The 20211-nt window shown below is 32.4% G+C and overlaps 6 protein-coding genes across 8 annotated transcripts; 1 reads left to right on the top strand and 5 right to left on the bottom strand.

Annotated features, from left to right (window-relative positions):
- Positions 1 to 1157: 1157 nt before the first annotated feature.
- Positions 1158 to 5411, bottom strand: LOC17876954 (myb-like protein X). Of its 3 annotated transcripts, XM_006280319.2 has the most exons (5): positions 5371 to 5411; positions 4786 to 4967; positions 4346 to 4685; positions 2316 to 3201; positions 1158 to 2023 (listed from the first exon to the last, which is right to left on the bottom strand). In XM_006280319.2, exons 3-5 carry the CDS (start codon positions 4421 to 4423, stop codon positions 1533 to 1535), a joined length of 1455 nt encoding a protein of 484 aa, XP_006280381.1. In that variant the 5' UTR covers positions 4424 to 4685; positions 4786 to 4967; positions 5371 to 5411; the 3' UTR covers positions 1158 to 1532. The 3 variants fall into 3 exon arrangements, with proteins under 3 accessions (XP_006280381.1, XP_023642127.1, XP_023642138.1); XM_023786359.1 differs by lacking the exon at positions 5371 to 5411 and having other exon boundaries at positions 4786 to 5250; XM_023786370.1 differs by lacking the exon at positions 5371 to 5411 and having other exon boundaries at positions 1936 to 2023; positions 2196 to 3201; positions 4786 to 5254.
- Positions 5412 to 7948: 2537 nt separating this feature from the next.
- On the bottom strand, positions 7949 to 8345 carry LOC111829072 (putative defensin-like protein 221). Its single transcript, XM_023777752.1, has 2 exons — positions 8297 to 8345; positions 7949 to 8175 (listed from the first exon to the last, which is right to left on the bottom strand). The coding sequence occupies exons 1-2, from the start codon at positions 8343 to 8345 to the stop codon at positions 7949 to 7951; spliced, it is 276 nt and encodes a 91-aa protein (XP_023633520.1).
- A 1354-nt stretch (positions 8346 to 9699) lies between these two features.
- On the bottom strand, positions 9700 to 10094 carry LOC17876575 (putative defensin-like protein 221). The gene is made up of 2 exons (XM_006281588.1): positions 10046 to 10094; positions 9700 to 9926 (listed from the first exon to the last, which is right to left on the bottom strand). The coding sequence occupies exons 1-2, from the start codon at positions 10092 to 10094 to the stop codon at positions 9700 to 9702; spliced, it is 276 nt and encodes a 91-aa protein (XP_006281650.1).
- Positions 10095 to 11446: 1352 nt separating this feature from the next.
- LOC17874814 (putative defensin-like protein 221) lies at positions 11447 to 11834 on the bottom strand. The gene is made up of 2 exons (XM_006281866.1): positions 11786 to 11834; positions 11447 to 11673 (listed from the first exon to the last, which is right to left on the bottom strand). The coding sequence occupies exons 1-2, from the start codon at positions 11832 to 11834 to the stop codon at positions 11447 to 11449; spliced, it is 276 nt and encodes a 91-aa protein (XP_006281928.1).
- Positions 11835 to 14092: 2258 nt separating this feature from the next.
- LOC17876646 (UV-B-induced protein At3g17800, chloroplastic) lies at positions 14093 to 16085 on the bottom strand. The gene is made up of 2 exons (XM_006280681.2): positions 15610 to 16085; positions 14093 to 14981 (listed from the first exon to the last, which is right to left on the bottom strand). Exons 1-2 carry the CDS (start codon positions 15954 to 15956, stop codon positions 14291 to 14293), a joined length of 1038 nt encoding a protein of 345 aa, XP_006280743.1. The 5' UTR covers positions 15957 to 16085; the 3' UTR covers positions 14093 to 14290.
- A 2147-nt stretch (positions 16086 to 18232) lies between these two features.
- Positions 18233 to 19768, top strand: LOC17874700 (peptidyl-prolyl cis-trans isomerase FKBP15-2). The gene is made up of 6 exons (XM_006279644.2): positions 18233 to 18335; positions 18485 to 18534; positions 18825 to 18887; positions 18988 to 19078; positions 19183 to 19287; positions 19379 to 19768. The coding sequence occupies exons 1-6, from the start codon at positions 18269 to 18271 to the stop codon at positions 19495 to 19497; spliced, it is 495 nt and encodes a 164-aa protein (XP_006279706.1). The 5' UTR covers positions 18233 to 18268; the 3' UTR covers positions 19498 to 19768.
- Positions 19769 to 20211: the final 443 nt, after the last annotated feature.

The following is a 20211-nucleotide window of genomic DNA, read 5'->3' as shown; positions in this document are numbered from 1 at the left end:
CAAAATAATATTAATTTTAGATACAGAACTATTACTACTACTTATCTAACATTATCGGACCAAGCTTAGAAGGGAGAGAGAATTGTTTCTGGTAAGACTTTAATAGGTACAGTGATGCTTGAACTCTGCAAAAAAGTTAACTTCAGAGGCTAAATGTTCAAGAGGGACACACAAAACCTTGCAATGATGAAACGATTAGAGGACTGCTATCAGAAAACATAGCTGAACCTAGTGTTTGTAAAATAAACTATACCTTGAACCGCAACAGATTGATCGGTTAATAAGCAATATATCATCATAACATGAGATGAATACACAGAAGTCCAAAGGGATTACAGGTTTTACCATTTCAGCTGGAAGAGATAGCCATTGATGGATGAGAGAGTAGCATGCTTATCAAAAGACAAGACCACCACGTCAATGTATCCTTGATCCAACTGCTTTAGATGCACTGATAACTCACTCCAATCACTAGTAGGGTTCTTGGCAATAGTGAAAATACATACAAGATACATTGGTAACTTAATCAGGTTTCAGTATCAAGACGGCCAAAATCCTTTGGAGGATCATGGTAGCTTCATCACTTACCATGAATCAAGATCATAAGTATAGTATTAAGCTAAATGATTTGTTGATCTAACTTAATCAGAACACTTGCACACTTCAGGTTGAACTTCACCAAATATGCATCTGTGCGAAAAATTTAAAAATTTGATCATTGTAAGAAATGGAAACGGATTGAGGTTACTATCAAAGATCTTCAAGCTTTTGTTTAGGATCGTAGTGAAGATAGCTCTCAGTTTTTCACAACCAACGATCACAATGAGATTGAAGTACAAGTTTTGTTCAGTTGCTTGATTTCCACAACGATTAAAATAAGACAAAGTTTTACCATAGCTTGTTGTATGTATCAATCAATCGAACCCTTGTTTCTTACGAGGATTATGTTGGGAGTTTGGAGTTTTCATTCCTAGTGATCATTGCTTTATTAAGGATCTGATACAATAGTATTCCTGAGAAAACTAAGACTGTCTTCTCAACTAGCATAAAGATCTCTGATACTAACCTTCTTCCGTGATCAATCTGATAAACACATGAACCCTACTCTTTCTTTTCTTCTTCTATTCTCTGTAATATACAAACTCTACTAGTGTTAATGATGCAAGCAGGGAATCAAAATTGCGTGCAGAACCAAATGCCACACATATCCTTGTCCTTATAACACAACATGTCAAACAAGAGTTCAACAACAAAATCAATCTCTCTATGGATTTACTCTACTTACATCTTCCTCATTCATTCTTTTCCCCACCCATGCAGAGCTTTTGTGGGTGTTCATATTATGGGCGTATAATATATTTATTCCCTGCTCATACGCTTTTGGGAGCTATGGACTGCTGTGTCGGTCTTCTTTAAAGAGCCATCATAGATGCTGATGCCAACATAGCAAACACTGCTGCAAAGTGGCGTTGTGTGAAGGGTAGTTCTCCTCATGGGTTGTGGCGTAGGAACATCCGAGAATATAGTCACAGCTAAAATGGAATAACATAAGGTAGAGCTACGATATCCGCAGACTCTATTCTGAGAGCTTGGTTCCAGACCTGCAAGGATTCGCCAGAATCTGGAGAATCTGTTCTCGCCTTTTTCAACTTGACACCCGACTGACCAAGTAGCCATTCTTGGTCATCGTCACTCTCCGGCAACAGCTCCCTTGTTGGTACATTGAGTATCTGATTGAGATACTTTAGGTCAGGATGAGGCGGCTTTAAGGATGCTTCACCATTTTCCTTGACTTTCACTTTCATTGTTGCAGCCAAAGGGATTGGCGGGCAGACTTTTTGTTTTTCTCCAGATACAGCGAAACCGTTAATTCTAACGTCTTTTACTTGTGGCTTGCAAGTCGTTTCTTGCATCTCAGATGCGTGCATTGGAGGAGTTCGGGGTGCACCTATTGTTCTTCCATTTTCCACAGATGGTACAGAAGTTGAGTGCCTTTGTAACTTGTGTGGTGTGGTTCCATTCTCTGCACAAGAATTAAAGACTAATGTTAGAGAAACAAAGTGTTAAGAACATTGTCACGTTTCAGACCCAAAACCAAAGAAAAGTGAACGGATCATGCATCAATAATCCAAATAACTACCACACTAACCAGAGACCAAGAAATTGAATTATCTTTTTAAGGTAAGAAAACATACCATGATTGGATAAAACTATAAGGTGCTTTTAAGTACCAAGCCATATTATCATACTATGGTTAATATGGCAACTACACTCCTCATTCACCAGACAGAGAATCGGATCAGGGAATAACTCACCATACAAGAATCCATTTGTCTCATGATCCTTCCGTTTGCCAAGATTTCCCTCAGTAATAACGTTCTTGACGCTCGCCCGAGAAAGGTCAGGCGGTTTGCTATTTCTTATATCTTGATAGTCTTTTTCCCTCTCCTCTAATCTGGACCCTCCTATTATTTTTGGTTTCTCCTGGCGAGTTTTATTTATTGACTCTATGTTTTCCTCCTTCTTCTCTTTAATTCTGTCTTTATCTTTTGCATCATTCTTCTTCACCCCTTCTTGATCCCTTGGTTTATCACTCTTGGTCACATTTTGCTTGCGGTGACTCTTCTCCGCTGATTCTGTTTGCCTCACCTGGTCTTTGTTCTCCATTGGTTTACTCATAACCTCAGTTCTTTTCTGATCTGCACCAAAGTATACTCGAGAAGTAGCATTTTTAGAACTTTTTGCCGCTGCAAAATTCTTCGTGGTATTGATTCTCTTATCATCATCCACCCTATGGCTTGTTTCCTCAATTGGGCTGTTCTCAAATGCTTGTCCTGTTATTCCTGAATTTTTCGGGTGAGAATAATCAATCTTTTGTGCACTCTGACTTCCTGTTGCTTCTTCGTCATATCTGATCCTTCTTGCCAGGTCCTGTACATACTTTGACTCTCCATTACTATTATTCTGCACGGTATTTGTTACAAGTTTCTCTCTGTGCCCGCTGTTTGTCAGCACTTCTGCTTTCTTGTCCTCCAAAGGTTTGCTTTTCTCTTTATCTTTCTCCTTGTCTTTTCGATCTTTATGTTTGTCTTTCTTCTCCTTTCTTTCCTTCTGTTTGTCTTTGCTTCTATCTTTACTCTTTTTCTCTTTACCCTCTTTCTTTTCTTTATCTTTCTTGTGCTTCTTTTCCTTGTACTTGTCCTGAAATTCAAATCCCATGAAGAAACACATATACATTTATAAGGGAAGATCACAAAAATTCATATAAACTTATAAGGCAGCAGCATATAGTTCCACCTAAACAGACTGTACTCTATACATGGCATAAGTATAAAAGTGCATACAAAAGCATTTCAGCGTTAAATTGTCATTTTTCACAGGAGGATTACACTTGATAAAAGAACGAAAGCATCCAAATCCCTCAACTATTAACAGACCAGATTTACCATGCCTTGGTAGATAGGACACTGAAAACTCTCATAAGAGGCTTATATAAGGCAGCAGGGCAAAAACAGTGAAAAAATGGGTATGCATCGATTCTCTTTATCTTTTTCCAATTCAAGGAAGATATCCTCTAGTAGGGAACTAGTCTGATCTGACTGCTGTAAGCTACTACCAGTACGTTCAAGCTCCATAACTAACTCCTAAGCACCTCAGTACTCGTTCTGAATAAAATTTACTGCAGTGTCTTAATTATGACTATGCAATCACCTGCATCAATGCACATCACCCTCACTACTTCCCGTTCCAAAGATAGTCTAATCCTAAGAGACACTAATATGGTCTTCAGGTCATATAAATGAAATAAATAATTCTAACATCTAAAACAAAGAACTACATGAGCAGCCATTCACTTGAAAGCTTACTATTCCCATTTAAAGCCAAGCAAGGATCCATCAGTCCTTAATATGTGCTATTTAGTACGAGACAAATGGAGTTAAGGAACATTCTCACAAATTTAGAAAAGAAAGATAAAATTCTATGGATGATTTCTCTCACATATCAGTACCAATCGATGCTGATGCTCTTGTAAAAGATAGTCAAATCCTTCCTATCAATAACAGTTTACTGAGAATACTCAAGGTTCGATCACCTAGCTATGAGGTTACCACAACAAGAAGATACTAATTCTCCAGAAGTCACCTACTCAAACGTTTTGCTAAGTAATGTCTAAGTCCTAAAAACAACGCAAAAACATTCCACGATACAAAAATTCCACAAACCCATTAGACTCTTGTCTCATGCAATCCTTGAGTTTCCTCTAAAATATGTTTCTAATTTCTAATAGAAATCCAGAACGAAAATGAATCGAAGTAGAGTAAGTTCTAAGAGTTGACATATGAACCTTTACAAGAGGGTCTGCTTCATCAGTTCTAATCTTCTTCTCATATCCTGGTGGAGGAAATGGGAAGCACCGAGACATGGCACTTGTCTGTAAGAACTGTAAAGTAGTAAACTTTAACCACTCTCCAACTTTTTAGCTCATTTATCCCAACACTTGACCAGATCAGAATCTATGATCCTGTACACCATTCCAGCTCAAAATTCACTTTCCGACCCACAGTAACCACTTCCAAGTATTCAAATTCCAAGTCCACAACTTCGAAATCACTAATAACTTAGCGAAATCACACTTCTGGACCCTCTGATATGGGTCAAACTTAGTACCCTCAAGATTATACAGCCTGGCACAAAACCACATCACCAGAAATCAAGATCAGAACTTTCACAACTCACATTAACAAAACTTTGGAAAATTACAAGCATCTCACTAAAAAAAAGCACCTTTAAGCTCAATTAATCAAAATCTCAACTCCGTGGCAAGCTCGAATTGAATATGAAGAAACCCAATTGGGCAAACAATACTAACTCACAACATCAACAGCCGCAATTCAATTCTCACACTCCAAAGAATCGAACTTTCCACTTAATTAGGGTTAAATCCAATACGCGATCCAATCAAAACCCTAAAAAAAAACCAAATTGAGAGAAACAAAATGTCAAGTGAAATTCACAAACTTCCCCAAAATAATGCAAAGGAACGTAAACTCGAAGCTATACACCAATCTTCTCCATGTGGGTTTGAAGTAAACAAAAAACCAAAAATATTCAGAAAACCCCAAAATCAAGCTTTTTAAGTATCTAATCTCTGCGCCGATCCAATTTCAAAAACTTTCGAACAAAAACCAAATAAAAATCCAAACTTTATCAGTACAAGAAATCAAACGATACTGCTTCAGGTTTAATCAAGAAACGTGCGATTTCGAAAAGATCTCAAAGAGTGAGAAAAATATAAATCTCTCTCTCTATACCAATCTACATGTGTTGGCATATGTATATGTATATATATATATATATATATATATATACCTTTGTGTAATATATATGTAAATGTTCTTCTGTGAAGGTTTTATTTTTGAAAAAAAAATGAAACTTTATGGGTTAATTTTTGTTTTTTTGATGGGTTGGCTCTTTGATGTGGGAAGAAGAAAACTCTCTCTCTCTTCTTTCTTTGGTTTCTCTCTCAAAACCCCAGCCAAGGAAAGAGAAAACTTTGGCCAGAGAATGGTGAATTTGTATTTATAGACCAAGAGAAAGAAGAAGGACACGTGTCATTCGTATACTTTATTTCAGCTCATTCTCTGAAAAAGTAAAAGGGCTTTTTTGGACTATTTTCTTTATTTGGGCTTGGCCCGATATTGACTTCTGTTTAAATTGGTTTCTACGAGTCTTCTGATTTTGTTACAAAATTTGCTATGTTTGTGATGTTGTATATAAGTGGAATAATAAAACCAGGAAAAAAATTTAGTATATTGTTATAATTTAGTTTAATTGATATATTATTATTCTAAAATATTGTGTCTTACAGAATGTTTTCGAAAGTACATCGACAAATAGAATGGTCACAACTAACAAGTTTTCTTTTTTTTCAATACAGTGATATGCACATAGTTGGCAGAAAATAAGTTTTATGTCTACGGGGAAGTATCCGATATGTTCGTCGGCTGAATCAATTAGAGAGCTTGGAGAAATGGGAGTTGGAAGTTTACTCGTGGAATAGAGGTTGTCATAATACTTGATACACCTATAAGTAATTCAAAAGAAAATGAAATTATTGTTAATATATTATTCTTGACTATAAACTATTATCTATATATATATATATAAACTTACATGATGAAACAAGAACGTCAAGTGTTAGAAAGAAAAATGTGGTCTTCATTATTCTATAATATTTTAATATTTTAACCAAAAAAGAGAAACAAAATGAACTTATTTGCTCTTTTTAATTGAGTTTTGCTTGTTATGTTTTTAAAACAAGATGATACCATATATATGTGTGCATTTACTTATGTTACATAGTATTTATTTTTTTATTAAACGTATTTCTAATAAATAATAGTTAAAGATGTTAAAGAATTTAATTCATAGTTTTTCTTATAGAAGTGTTACCTTAAACGTATTTACTATATTCAATAGTGAATTGAACATTTCAGGTGAAAATGAGGAAGTTAAATAAATTTGGTTTAGCATATAGATCAAAAATCCTTCAATCGTATCATATATAAAAGTAATGTATCATTTTCTACCTATTGGGCCACTTGTCATTTCAATTTATAATTTTTGTTTCATTTTAGACTTTACATAAATATTTTTATGTGACGACAAAAAAAAGAAAAACAAAAATTTTTATGTAACTGATTTTGTTTATTTATGGTTTTAAAATACCAAAGTTAATATTAAAATATTATTTATTCAAATCATAGACATAATTAAATAAATATGTTTGTGTACTGATATGGTTTTAATTACGATAGTTAGTATCAACTATCAAATGACTAGATAAACTTCTTGACCTCGTGTGTTACATCTCCAATTAAGTTAGGAGGCTTGAGGATTTCTTCATCAGTGAAATCACATGTTAGGTCGTTATGTAGCAAAATCTAACAAGACACTCAATGACGAAATAAGGAATATATTTGAGTGAAGAAACCTTATGCATGAGTTCCATGCATGAGAAAATCTTATTTTGTTGAGGCTTGGAAAGTCTTTGGTCACCTGCTATATTTGCAACTACAAAGTCATATGTACATAATTTACATAAATATGTTTCTGTACTTATTTTATTTTATGGTTTTAATTGCATGCGATAGTTAGTATCAACTATCAAATGACTGGATAAAGTTCTTGACCTCGTGTTGCTACATCTCCAATTAAGTTAGGAGGCTTGTGGATTTCTTTATCAGTGAAATCACATGTTAGGTCATTATGTAGCAAAATCTAACAAAAGACTCAATGACGAAATAAGGAATACATTTGAGTGAAGAAAACTTATGCATGAGTTCCAATGCATAAGAAAATCTAATTTTTGTTGAGGCTTGGAATGTTTTTTTTCACCTGCTATATCTGCAACTGCAAAAGCTTGAGGGCATAAACTTAATTAGGAACACAGCAATATAAAGTATTTTTACAAGATAGTACAAGGTTTGCATCAAACCCAAATCATATAAAATTTTGTTGATGTTCTCTATTCATAATTTTTTTTTATCTTACGGATTATTTTAAAACTCTTAAACATCAATATTTTCGTTTGACTATAACATATGTATTTAAGATACTGAATGGACTAAAAGAACGAAAAATATTTTTTTGTATCTCTTTTTGCATAATAATCTAGTGACAACTACTGTCGAGAGATTCAAACTTTTTCTGCAATATTTGATATTTAGTTTTCAAAAATGGAGTTATAGTCACATGATTCTATGATAATAATAGTTTACAGCTTATATAAATTATGTTTTAAAAAAAAAATTTATGGAGACCTACAAAAAGAAATATACAAATTCAGTATATTATCAAAAGCGTAAAACTAAAACTAGGAAAAATTTTAGTATATTATTATAATTTAGTTTAGTTAATATATTATTATTCTAGAAAATATAGTGTCTTACAGAATGTCTTCGAAAGTACATCGACAAATAGGATGGTCACAACTAAATAAGTTTTTCTTTTTCTCAATACATTGATATGCACATCGCTCGCAGAAAAAAAATTTCATGTCTTCGGGAGAGTGTCCAATATGTTCGTCGGCTGAATCAATTAGTGAGCTTACTGGAGAAATGGGAATAGGAAGTTTTCCTCCTGGAATAGATGTTGTCATCATACTCGATACACCTATAAGTAATTCAAAAGAAAATGAAATTGTTAAGCTAATATATTATTCTTGACTATAAAGTATCATGTGTGTGTACATATATGTGTGTGTGTGTGTCTTAATTAACAGGAATAAACTTACATGATGAAACAAGAACGGCGAGAGTTAGAAAGAAAAATGTGGTCTTCATTTTCTACAGAATTTTCAATATTGTAACCCCGAACGATAAACAAAATGAACGTATTTGCTAGTAATTGTTTTGAGTTTTGCTTGTTATGTTTTTAAAACAAGATGGTAGCATATTTATATATTTGTGCATTTAATTATGTTACATAGTATTTAATGAATCATAGTTAAAAAAAGTTACAAAAATTAATTCATGGTTTTTCTTTTAGAGGTTTACCTTAAACATATTTACTATATTCAACAGTGATTGAACATTTCAGGTGAAAATGAGGAAGTTGAATAAATTTAAATTAACATATAGATCAAAAATACTAAAATCGTATCATATATAAAAGTAACGTTTCATTTTCTTCCTATTGGGTCACTTGTCATCTCAATTTATTAATATAGTTTCATTTTAAACTTCACATGAATAATTTTATGTAATTGATTTTGGTTTTATTTATGATTTTAAAATACAAAATTTAATATTAAAATTTTTTTTATTCAAATCATATACATAATTACATAAATATGTTTTTGTACTGATTTTATTATATGGTTTTAATTGCATGTGATAGTTAGTATCAACTATCAAATGACATGATAAACTTCTTGACCTCATGTTGCTACATCTCCAATTAAGTTAGGAGGCTTGTGGATTTCTTCATCAGTGAAATCACATGTTAGGTCGTTATGTAGCAAAATCTAACAAGAGACTCAATGACGAAATAAGGAATACATTTGAGTGAAGAAAACTTATGCATGAGTTCCAATGCATGAGAAAATCTATTTTTTTGTTGAGGCTTGGAAAGTTTTTTGTCACCTGCTATATCTGCAACTGCAAAAGCTTGAGGGCATAAACTTAATTAGGAACATTGCAATATAAAGTATTTTTACAAGATAGTACAAGGTTTGCATCAAACCCAAATCATATAAAATTTTGTTGATATTTTCTATTAATAATTTTTATATCTTACGGTTTATTTTAAAACTCTTAAACATCAATATTTTCTTTTGACTATAACATATGTATTTAAGATACTGAATGAGGCAAAAGAACAAAAAATATTTTATTTTTTAATCTCACTTTTGCGTAATAATCTAGTGACAATTAATGTCGAGAGATTCAAACTTTATTCTGCAATATTGGATATCTAGTTTTCAAAAATGGAGTTATAGTCACATAATTCTATGATAATATTAGTTTACAACTTATATAAATTATGTTTAAAAAACATATTCTATGGAGACCAACAAAACGAAATATACAAATTCAGTATATTATCGTAAGCGTAAAACTAAAATTAGGAAAATTTTTTGTATATTATTATAATTTAGTTTAGTTAATATATTATTATTCTAAAAAATATAGTGTCTTACAGAATGTCTTCGAAAGTACATCGACAAATAGGATGGTCACAACTAAATAAGTTTTTCTTTTTCTCAATACATTGATATGCACATCGCTCGCAGAAAAAAAATTTCATGTCTTCGGGAGAGTGTCCAATATGTTCGTCGGCTGAATCAATTAGTGAGCTTACTGGAGAAATGGGAATAGGAAGTTTTCCTCCTGGAATAGATGTTGTCATGATACTCGATACACCTATAAGTAATTCAAAAGAAAATGAAATTGTTAAGTTAATATATTATTCTTGACTATAAAGTATCATGTGTGTACATATGTGTGTGTGTGTCTCTCTTAATTAACAGGACTAAACTTACATGATGAAACAAGAACAGCGAGAGTTAGAAAGAAAAATGTGGTCTTCATTTGTCTATAGAATTTTCAATATTGTAACCCTAAACGATAAACAAAGTGAACGTATTTGCTAGTAATTGTTTTGAGTTTTGCTTGTTATGTTTTTAAAACAAGATGGTAGCATATTTATATATATGTGCATTTACTTATGTTACATGGTATTTAATGAATCATAGTTATAAAATTTAATTCATGGTTTTTCTTTTACAGGTTTACCTTAAACGTATTTACTATATTCAACAGTGATTGAACATTTTAGGTGAAAATGAGGAAGTTGAATAAATTTGAATTAGCATATAGAACAAAAATCGTAAAATCGTATCATATATAAAAGTAACGTTTCATTTTCTTCCTATGGGGTCACTTGTCATCTCAATTTATTAATATTGTTTCATTTTAAACTTCACATGTATAATTTTATGTAATTGATTTTGGTTTTATTTATGATTTTAAAGTACAAAAGTTAATATTAAAATATTTTTGTATTCAAATCATATATTTAATTACATAAATATGTTTGTGTACTGATTTTATTTTATGGTTTTAATTTCATGCGAAAGTTAGTATCAACTATCATGTCAACTATCAAATGACATGATAAACTCCTGACCTCGTGTTGCTACATCTCCAATTAAGTTAGGAGGCTTGTGGATTTTTTCCTCAGTGAAATCACATGTTAGGTCGTTATGTAGCAAAATCTAACAAAAACCTCAATGACAAAATAAGGAATACATTTGAGTGAAGAAAACTTATGCATGAGTTCCAATGCATGAGAAAATCTATTTTTTGTTGAGCCTTGGAAAGTATTTTGTCACCTGCTATATCTGCAACTGCAAAAGCTTGAGGGCATAAACTTAATTAGGAACATTGCAATGTAAAGTATTTTTACAAGATAGTACAAGGTTTGCTTCAAACCCAAATCATATAAAATTGTGTTGATGTTATCTATTCATAAATTTTTTTTATCTTACGGTTTATTTTAAAACTCTTAAACATCAATATTTTCTTTTGACTATAACATATGTATTTAAGATACTGAATGAGGTAAAAGAACGAAAAATATTTTTTTTTATCTCTTTTTGCATAATTATCTAGCGACAACTACTGTCGAGAGATTCAAACTTTTTCTGCAATATTTGATATTTAGTTTTCAAAAATAGAGTTATAGTCACATAATTCTATGATAAAAATAGTTTACAGCTTATATGAATTATGTTTAAAAAAATATTTTATGGAGATCAACAAAACGAAATATACAAATTCAGTATTTTATCAAAAGCGTAAAACCAAAACTAGGAAAAATTTTAGTATATTATTATAATTTAGTTTAGTTAATATATTATTATTCTAAAATATATAGTGTCTTACAGAATGTCTTCGAAAGTACATCGACAAATAGGATGTTCACAACTAAATAAGTTTTTCTTTTTCTCAATACATTGATATGCACATCGCTGGCAGAAAAAAAGTTTCATGTCTTCGGGAGAGTGTCCAATATGTTCGTCGGCTGAATCAATTAGTGAGCTTACTGGAGAAATGGGTATAGGAAGTTTTCCTCCTGGAATAGATGTTGTCATGATACTCGATACAACTATAAGTAATTCAAAAGAAAATGAAATTGTTAAGTTAATATATTATCTTGACTATAAAGTATCGTGTGTGTACATGTGTGTGTGTGTCTTAATTAACAGGAGTAAACTTACATGATGAAACAAGAACGGCGAGAGTTAGAAAGAAAAATGTGGTCTTCATTTTCTATAGAATTTTCAATATTGTAACCCCGAACGATAAACAAAATAAACGTATTTGCTAGTAATTGTTTTGAGTTTTGCTTGTTATGTGTTTAAAACAAGATGGTAGCATATTTATATATATGTGCATTTACTTATAATACATGGTATTTAATGAATCATAGTTAAAAAAGTTACAAAATTTAATTCATGGTTTTTCTTTTACAGGTTTACCTTAAACGTATTTACTATATTCAACAGTGACTTGAACATTTCAGGTGAAAATGAGGAAGTTGAATAAATTTAGTTTAGCATATAGATAATGAATCCTAAAATCGTATCATATATAAAAGTAACGTTTCATTTTCTTCCTATTGGGTCACTTGTCATCCCCATTTATTATTATTAATTCATTTTAAACTTTACATAAATAATTTTATGTAATTGATTTTTTTTTTTTTTATAATTTTACAATACAAAAGGTAATATTAAATTATTTTTTTATTCAAATCATATACATAATTACATAAATATATTTGTGTACTGATTTTATTTTATGGTTTTAATTGCATGCGTTTGTTAGTATCAACTTTCAAATGACTGGATAAACTTCTTGACCTCGTGTGTTACATCACCACCAACAACATCCTAATATTCCTTGTAGAAGAGAGTTGTCATCTCCCGTTATGGTTTGTGGATTTCTTCATTAGTGAAATTACATGTTTGATAGTTATTTAGCAAAATCTAACAAAGAGACTCGATGATGTGATGAGGAATATATCTGTGTGAAGAAAGCTTATGCATGAGTTCCAATCTCTTCATTACCACAAAATACATTCTCATGAGAGAATGTAATTTTTGTTGAGGCTTGGACAGTTTTTTTTTTATCACCTCTTGAGCTTTATGTTATGTTTAGCCACCTCATGGCTGGAGATCGACATTAGTTCAGGCTGGGAGATCGACATTAGTTCAGGCTGGGAGCTGTGCCAGTTTCCTAAAGTGTGTGCTTTGATTATATGTCATTATATTTTATTTCATTTATATTTATAGTCTAGTAGATGGGAGGATCATCTCACTGAATATTTGTGATAATACTCATGTATACTTTTTTTGTCGTGGTGCATATAATGAAAAAATGTTATCATGGAATCATGGCAAAGAGAAGGAAATGATCTAGGATCTCAGTTATATGATGTTGTTTTATGTTCGTTTATTTTTCCCTAGTGATGAGCCTCTCTTATTCAGCCCATTTTAGTTAGCCAGTCAAAATTTACTATACGTAATCTAACTAAATAAACTAAAGTAATTAAAATTATCTATATAAAAAAAAAAGTCAACAATAGAAATTGATTAGCTCATAAAAGTCAATTGGGAGAAATGTTGTTTATATAAGTAATATGATGCGGTTTGAAACAAACTCGTCATGCTAAATAATCCGCTTTAACACTCGCATTACGAGTAATATGAGTAAGAGAACAAGTGAAGAATTCTTCTCTATCGATCTATATGTCTTCCAAATATGTATAAAAGTCTAGCCACTCGGATGAAGAAGACATCATCTTCACCAAATCTTAACAGTCAATAAGGAACACAACAATTGCATCGAAGATTAGTCGCTCCCATGGTAGGCGTCGGGTCATTATATAGCAACCATATCCATATAGTACCTGAAAACTTATCTCCTTTCCAGGATCGATCCATAAAACATCGATAACCAAATTACTGACATATAATTTCATTTAATTGTAAAATTTAAACTGAAATCCTCCTTTATAAATCCAAATCAACATATAATCTTGTTTAATTGTAAAAAATAAACCATAATCTTCATTTATAAACCTTAATCGTTATATAATTTTGGTTAATTGTAAAATTTAAACTCTAACTACTCTTTATAAACCTAAACTCACAAATAATTTCGTGTAAATGTTAAATATAAACCATAATCCTCATTTATAATCTCAAACCAACATATAATTTTGATTACTTGCTAAGTCTAAATCTTAAACTTCCTATATCAATTCTAATTAATATATAACATCGTTTAGTTTTAGCAAAGTTGATATTATATCATCTTAATAATTATTAAATAAATTCTAAATAAATTTTAGAAAATATGAATTAAAAATCAAACGTTGGTCAAAATCTAGTATTGTTATATTTTGGTTAGCTAATTAAATGGGATTAGTAAGAGTAGTTTACCCCAAAAAAAAAAATATATTTCGTTTCCTTCGAAGATGCAACACATTCATATGGAGAAATAGGAAAAATGACGAGAGGATATAAGAGTAACAAAACAAATCTCTATTAATCATTCGTTATAAACTATAGTATACATATAATTATTGCAAACAATAGGCAAAATTAATTTCATATAGTCATTGACCCTATAGAAACCTTTCGTCTCGTTCTCTTTCTCTATATATGCAATATCCACCAAAAAGATATTTCAAGATTTTCTTCAATCAAACTGATCATTCACACACTGCTATTTTCTTCTTCTTCTGCATTTTCATTCTCCTTGAGCTTAAAAGCACCATCTACATACTCCTCTGTGTCCCATAGAAACGTACCGAATGCCACAGCTTCAAGAAGCAGCCTCCTCAGGCTAGAAAACGATGTCACAATGCTCTCTTCGCTGTTTCCTTCAGGGCCGAAAAGAGCTAAGCTTTGCTTCTCTATCAGGCTTTTCGCTTCGTGTGACCTTGGCTTTGCGCATCTCTGCAATATCTTGGGATCAAACTCTGAGATGTAATGTCTCAGTTGCTTGGTGAAATTCCCATGATGTTGTGATAGTGAGCATTCAAGTTGGTGCCTTAAGGAAGCGGATTTCAAGAAGTATCCATACAAAACCGAAGCTGTGTATACTTTACTGAGATGATTCTTATCTATCTCCGTTGTTGCACAATCGTCAGTCAAACTCGAACTCACTCTTAAACTGATGACTGCGTTACTGTGTTCTTTGATGAGTTCAAGAACGTCAAAGCTATGGATTGACTCAAGTTCCCAGTCTTTTGAAGGCGATATCTCGAGTCTTCCATTGTACACGCAACTGGGAAGCTTTGGAACAAGAGGCACTCTTATCTCTGAGAATTTGTATAAGATCAACATGTACATTATGTCTTCAATTGCTGTTTGGCAATCACTCTCTTTCAGTTGTGCTATCCTTCTGCAAAACCACGAAATCAAATCAAGGAATCAGCATCCATAGGAACTTCAAATACAAACTGAAAACAACTAAAACATAAAATCGCTATTTTACATTCAACGATTCACTATTCTGCAGGATTCATGACTAAAGTCAAACAAGATGTGCAATTCTGCAAGTCTTTGAGAAGTAATAAACTTAAATCAACGAATCATCGAACATCGAAACACCAAATCATGAACCAACTGAAACATCAAATTCGACCAAAGCATGAATTTGTCAAAATCATATGAAAGAAGTCTGCAAAATAGGAACTTAACCACAAATATATATATGTGTAATCATGATTTAACAGTCAATGATCCTCTCTTCTGCAAGATTCACTACTAAGATCAAAGAAATATTCAATTACACAATTCTATAACCAAAACTTGTAACCATTCATTCATAAATTCCTGGATTATGCAATTCTACAGATTTTGTTTCCTACAATTAAGTGATTCTACAGTGGTAGCAAACACATATAAACCAGAGATTATCATAATCTCAAAATTAATGGCTAAAATCGAAGAATCAATTATCTCAATTCCACAGTAGCAACAAGTACTTGTAATTGTGATTAACGAAGGAGGAAGGTTATTAAACTAACCTGTGGAGAGAAGCTTCATCGGAACCAGAACTAAGGAACATACGAGACAAAGCAGCTTCCTTATCATCGGCGAGTTGTTTAAGCAAATCAGCGACGGCGAAGTGAAAGAGCTGCCGTTTTTTAACCAACACGCTGCTTAGAAACCTCCCCTGAGCCGAGCGTGGAACCAGAGGCGCGTCGAGGCTAGCTCCCGCTCCTGAAGCTGCAATCACCACCAACGAATCGTAACGGACCTTACGACGCGAAGGGAGAACAACGCAATCGCAGCCGCTGAGGTTTCGTTTAACGGAGTTGCGACGTGACGGGAGGAAAGAGAGGGAGTTGTGGTGGGAGAGAGATGTGTCCATTGAAACAGAGAGAAGCGATTTGTGAGAGGTTTTTTTGGGATTGGTGAAGAAGTGATTACAGAGAGGAAGGAGATGATTGAAGAGGAAGGAGAAGAGTTAGTGGGGAGGAGCAGATTTGGATAAGGTGAAGGATTGGTAAAATCTTATGAGTTCATTTCTATTATATGTTACTAATAAACCTTTTTTTTTTTTTGGTCAAACATAAAACTTTTTTTTTCTTTGGGAATTCAATAAAACATTTTAAATCTCGATGGGGATTTTCTTTCATTTTATTGCTTGGTGTGTTGTGGTCCTTGTGGGTGTGTGATTTGGTTCATAGAATTAAAAAAGAAAAAAATATAGATTTCCAAAAGAAAAAGAAAAAAAAAACAGAAGCTTTTGTTTAATTTTTTTGGAAATAAATTGAAACCTTTTAATTTTATTGCTTTTGTAAATTGACTTGAAAGGTTTATATGCCATTAGTTATTAAAAAGGGTAAAAGCCCTCCAAATTAGTTATTTAATAGACATAAATAACTGGCCAAATTTAAAATTAATTAAATAAAAAATATAGAGATGTATTGATTTTTAATCCTCTCTTCTTTCTTTAAATATTTTTCAGAGAGAAAAGCTCATCGTCGTTGTTTTACCGACGACGTCAGTTTTTTTTTATTCCAGCTATGTCTGGATTTGTATATCCTCTTGTCTAAGTGCGAGTTTTATCTTAGCCACTGTGACTATATTTTTTTAGTTTTAGTTTTAGTTTTTTTTTTGGCTATCCTTTTGCAGAGGTCTAAATATCTTCTTACATAGAAGATTTAAAAGCCGAGTGATTATTTCAGATTTTCGAGGATCATTGGCTGCTCGATTTCATTCGCAAGGAGAATAAATCCTTCATACCCAACTAGAGCCATAAATCAGCATTGGATGAAAGTATCACCTTAAGACTGCAAATCGTGTTGAGTGGATCTCTTTGGCTGGTGTAGAACAGTTCAAGAGAGCGTATTTTACGATTAATCTACCCTCTCACATGTCGCGTCTTCCTGTGCTTCATGGATCTGATGACTTACGAATCTTTGTTTTTTTGCTGGGAAAAATTTAGCAAAATGTAGCCTTTTAAGGTGATTGGAGTTTGTAGCTGAAAGTCTCATAAAATCCTTGAGCAGAAAAAGTGTTTGTTCGATGTGGAGAACGGAATTTCATTTATGGTGATCGGAAAATTGATCGGCGGTTCAGTTCCGTGGAGATGCCATGTTCGATGATTGTGCCTTTCCACTTCCATCATGCATACACGTGTCCTTACACGTACCCCTCTAGACCTATTTTGTTTTCTATTTCCTTTTGTAGTTTTGGGCTAGTTGGGCTTACAATTATGTGTATGTGGGTTCTAATCACCTTGTAATCTTCTTCTTCAGACTAATGAAAAGCTGGCGACAAAAAACAAATATTGATTTTAAATTAAAATTTAATTTAGTACTTTTATAATTATTTAAATAGATACATAGAAAAATGGTGTAATTGACTTATAGTTTAAATATGTCTTACAATCTAAAATGAATAAAAATTCCAAAATGATTCGGTCAATGTACACAGCAGATGATCTTAGGACATCCTCAGTGGAGGTATCTTAGGAGGCTAAGATACCTCCACTGAGGATGGTCTTATAAACCATGTAAATTTGTTTGCTTCTCCTTCTTTTTATTCTTCTCAAAATTCAGATGTCTCTTTTTCTTTATTTTTTTTCATTTAACAGTTCACATATACACTATCATATGATTAGGAGAAACTTTGGTTTTCTTTTCGATGCAAATTTTTTTTCTACCAATACACTTGAAAATAACATGATGTTCAACAATTTTCCTTAAAAAAATGGAGAAATAAGTAAAGAAAATGTTTATCGTGACAATAAGAATTAAAGAAAGAGAAACTAAATTTTTTATAAAACAGTTCACTATATAAAGAGTTATAGCCAATCGAATATTAAACTCTAATTTAACGGCTTGAAGCTTTTAGCAAAAAAAAAAAAAAAAAGCTTCAAGCTGCTCATAATTATCAAATATAAAGAACTCTTACAGTCTCTACATACCAAATAAAGGAGTAAAATGTAGTCAAACAACCTCTATTTTATGCATGATGAGATAGAGACAATAGGATGAACACAATCCAAACATACAGTAATATTTTTCAAAGTTAAGAAAATGGGCAATGAAAAAGCCCGAAACAAGTACATCATACATAGGCCCAATAAGATTGTCTCTGAGATATGAAACAAAACACACTGAAGAAAAAGGAGAAAAACTGAGAAGAGAGTGTGAGAACTGAGAAGAAGCGACTATGGCGAGCAAGATGTGTCTCCGTTACTCCCTCTTTTTGATCCTCTTCTCTCTCATTTCATTCCAAGGTTCTGATTCTTGTTATTATCCAAAATTTATACTTCTCATTATCTGTTGTGCTACAACAACATGATCTCTTTGTTTCAACCTAATCTCAATTTCTCTATCTAATTGCTTCTATTGGATCTGTTCTTTTCAATGTTTTGTCAATGTATAGGTTTTTCTAAGAAGACGGGAGACGTGTCTGAATTGCAGATCGGGGTTAAGGTAAAAATTTTATCTTTCCATCAGCAAATCAGTGATCTTGTGTCATATTTTTTTTTTGTTTTTGCTTGATCTGGTTGTTTTGATTGTCTTGTAGTGTGTTCTGTTATGGTTTACTAGAATAGTAATAGCGTCTTTGACCATTATGTTAAAGTCTTTGGATCTTTGTCAGCAAATCGCAAGATACTAAAGAGTTTAGATTTGCTTCTTGATTGGATTCAAAGATAATAAAGAGTTTAGTTTTTTGTCTCTTATCATCTTTTAACTTGTTTCTTATTTTACTTTTGTTGCAGTTTAAGCCAAAAACGTGTGACGTTCGGGCTCACAAAGGTGATAGGATCAAGGTGCATTACAGGGTAAGCTTTGCCAAGTTTAGGAAAATTTCGGATTCAGTCATTGTTATGAAGAGATGTTTGGTGTTGTTTTTTGGTTGTGTAACTTAGTGTTGTGTGGCAGGGGAAACTTACTGATGGAACTGTATTCGATTCGAGTTTTGAAAGGGGCGATCCGTTTGAGTTTGAGTTAGGAAGTGGTCAAGTTATTAAAGGTAGTGACTTGATTCTACCCACTTGCTTTTTTCGGCTTTGAGTCTCGCTTTTCTTTGTTCCATTCTTTTAGTTTCTCCAATGGTTATATTCTGTTTTGTTGTAGGTTGGGATCAAGGTTTGCTAGGAGCGTGTGTAGGTGAGAAGCGGAAGTTAAAGATACCCGCGAAACTTGGATATGGAGAACATGGCTCTCCGCCTACTATCCCCGGTATAAATATGCTTCATCTATAAGCTTTTAAGTTGTGTATTCATGTTTGTGATTAATATACGGTTTTGATAACAACCTTTGCAAACTTCAGGTGGTGCAACACTGATATTCGACACAGAGCTTATGGCGATAAATGAAAAACCAGCTGGTGGAGAAGAAGATGGAGGAGATGAAGAAGGAGAGGGAGATGGTGACGACGACGAGCTATGATTCGGTCTCCATTCTCCAAACGGGTTTGCTTCAGAGTTCTCCAAACGAAACGAAGATAAGGACTATGGGAGTTTTTTTAATTTAGTCTTTTTGGTACTTCAGTTTTGCTTTTAGGCTTAAAGATTTGCAGATGACTGGTATGGCGATATTTCACGTTTACTTTTCATAATGGACTCAACTTCAGTTATAAGCAAAGTAATCCAAATAGAATTAGACTGGAATGAAAAAGTTTGGCTAGCAATATCTGTAATCTACTTAAGAGTTGAGGATCTCTCGTAGTTGAATGGCGAAAGCCAAAGAACTCTTCCATTGCTGTTGGTAAGGTTACATAATTTCTTCAACGTGACAAGTTATGGCTGATGAACCATTTAATTTACTTTATGTTCTAACTGGGTTAACACGCGGATCTAACTAACTAAACGGATATGTTAATCGGGTTTAGAGATTTAATCTCCATCGTTCATTTTTCAGTTGATAAAAAAAAAATTGGTTTTCAATATTAAAGGAAAGATAATTATTATGTTTTATATTTAACTTTATTTGTAAGATACAATGCCTAAAATTTAGCTTAATTGGCAAGATTTTCTTAATTTCAAATATTTTATAAAGATCTTGATCGAAATTTTAAACATTGAGTATTTTAATATTTGTTTTAATAGAAACCATTCCATGTTTTCTTAGTATGGAATATTCAATGTAGTTGACTTTTTAAAC

This window comes from Capsella rubella, unplaced genomic scaffold (assembly GCF_000375325.1).
Source record: "Capsella rubella cultivar Monte Gargano unplaced genomic scaffold, Caprub1_0 scaffold_8, whole genome shotgun sequence".
In the NCBI taxonomy this organism is placed as follows: domain Eukaryota; kingdom Viridiplantae; phylum Streptophyta; class Magnoliopsida; order Brassicales; family Brassicaceae; genus Capsella; species Capsella rubella.
Note: the sequence above shows the minus strand (reverse complement) of the source record. Positions and strands in the feature narration are given on the sequence as shown.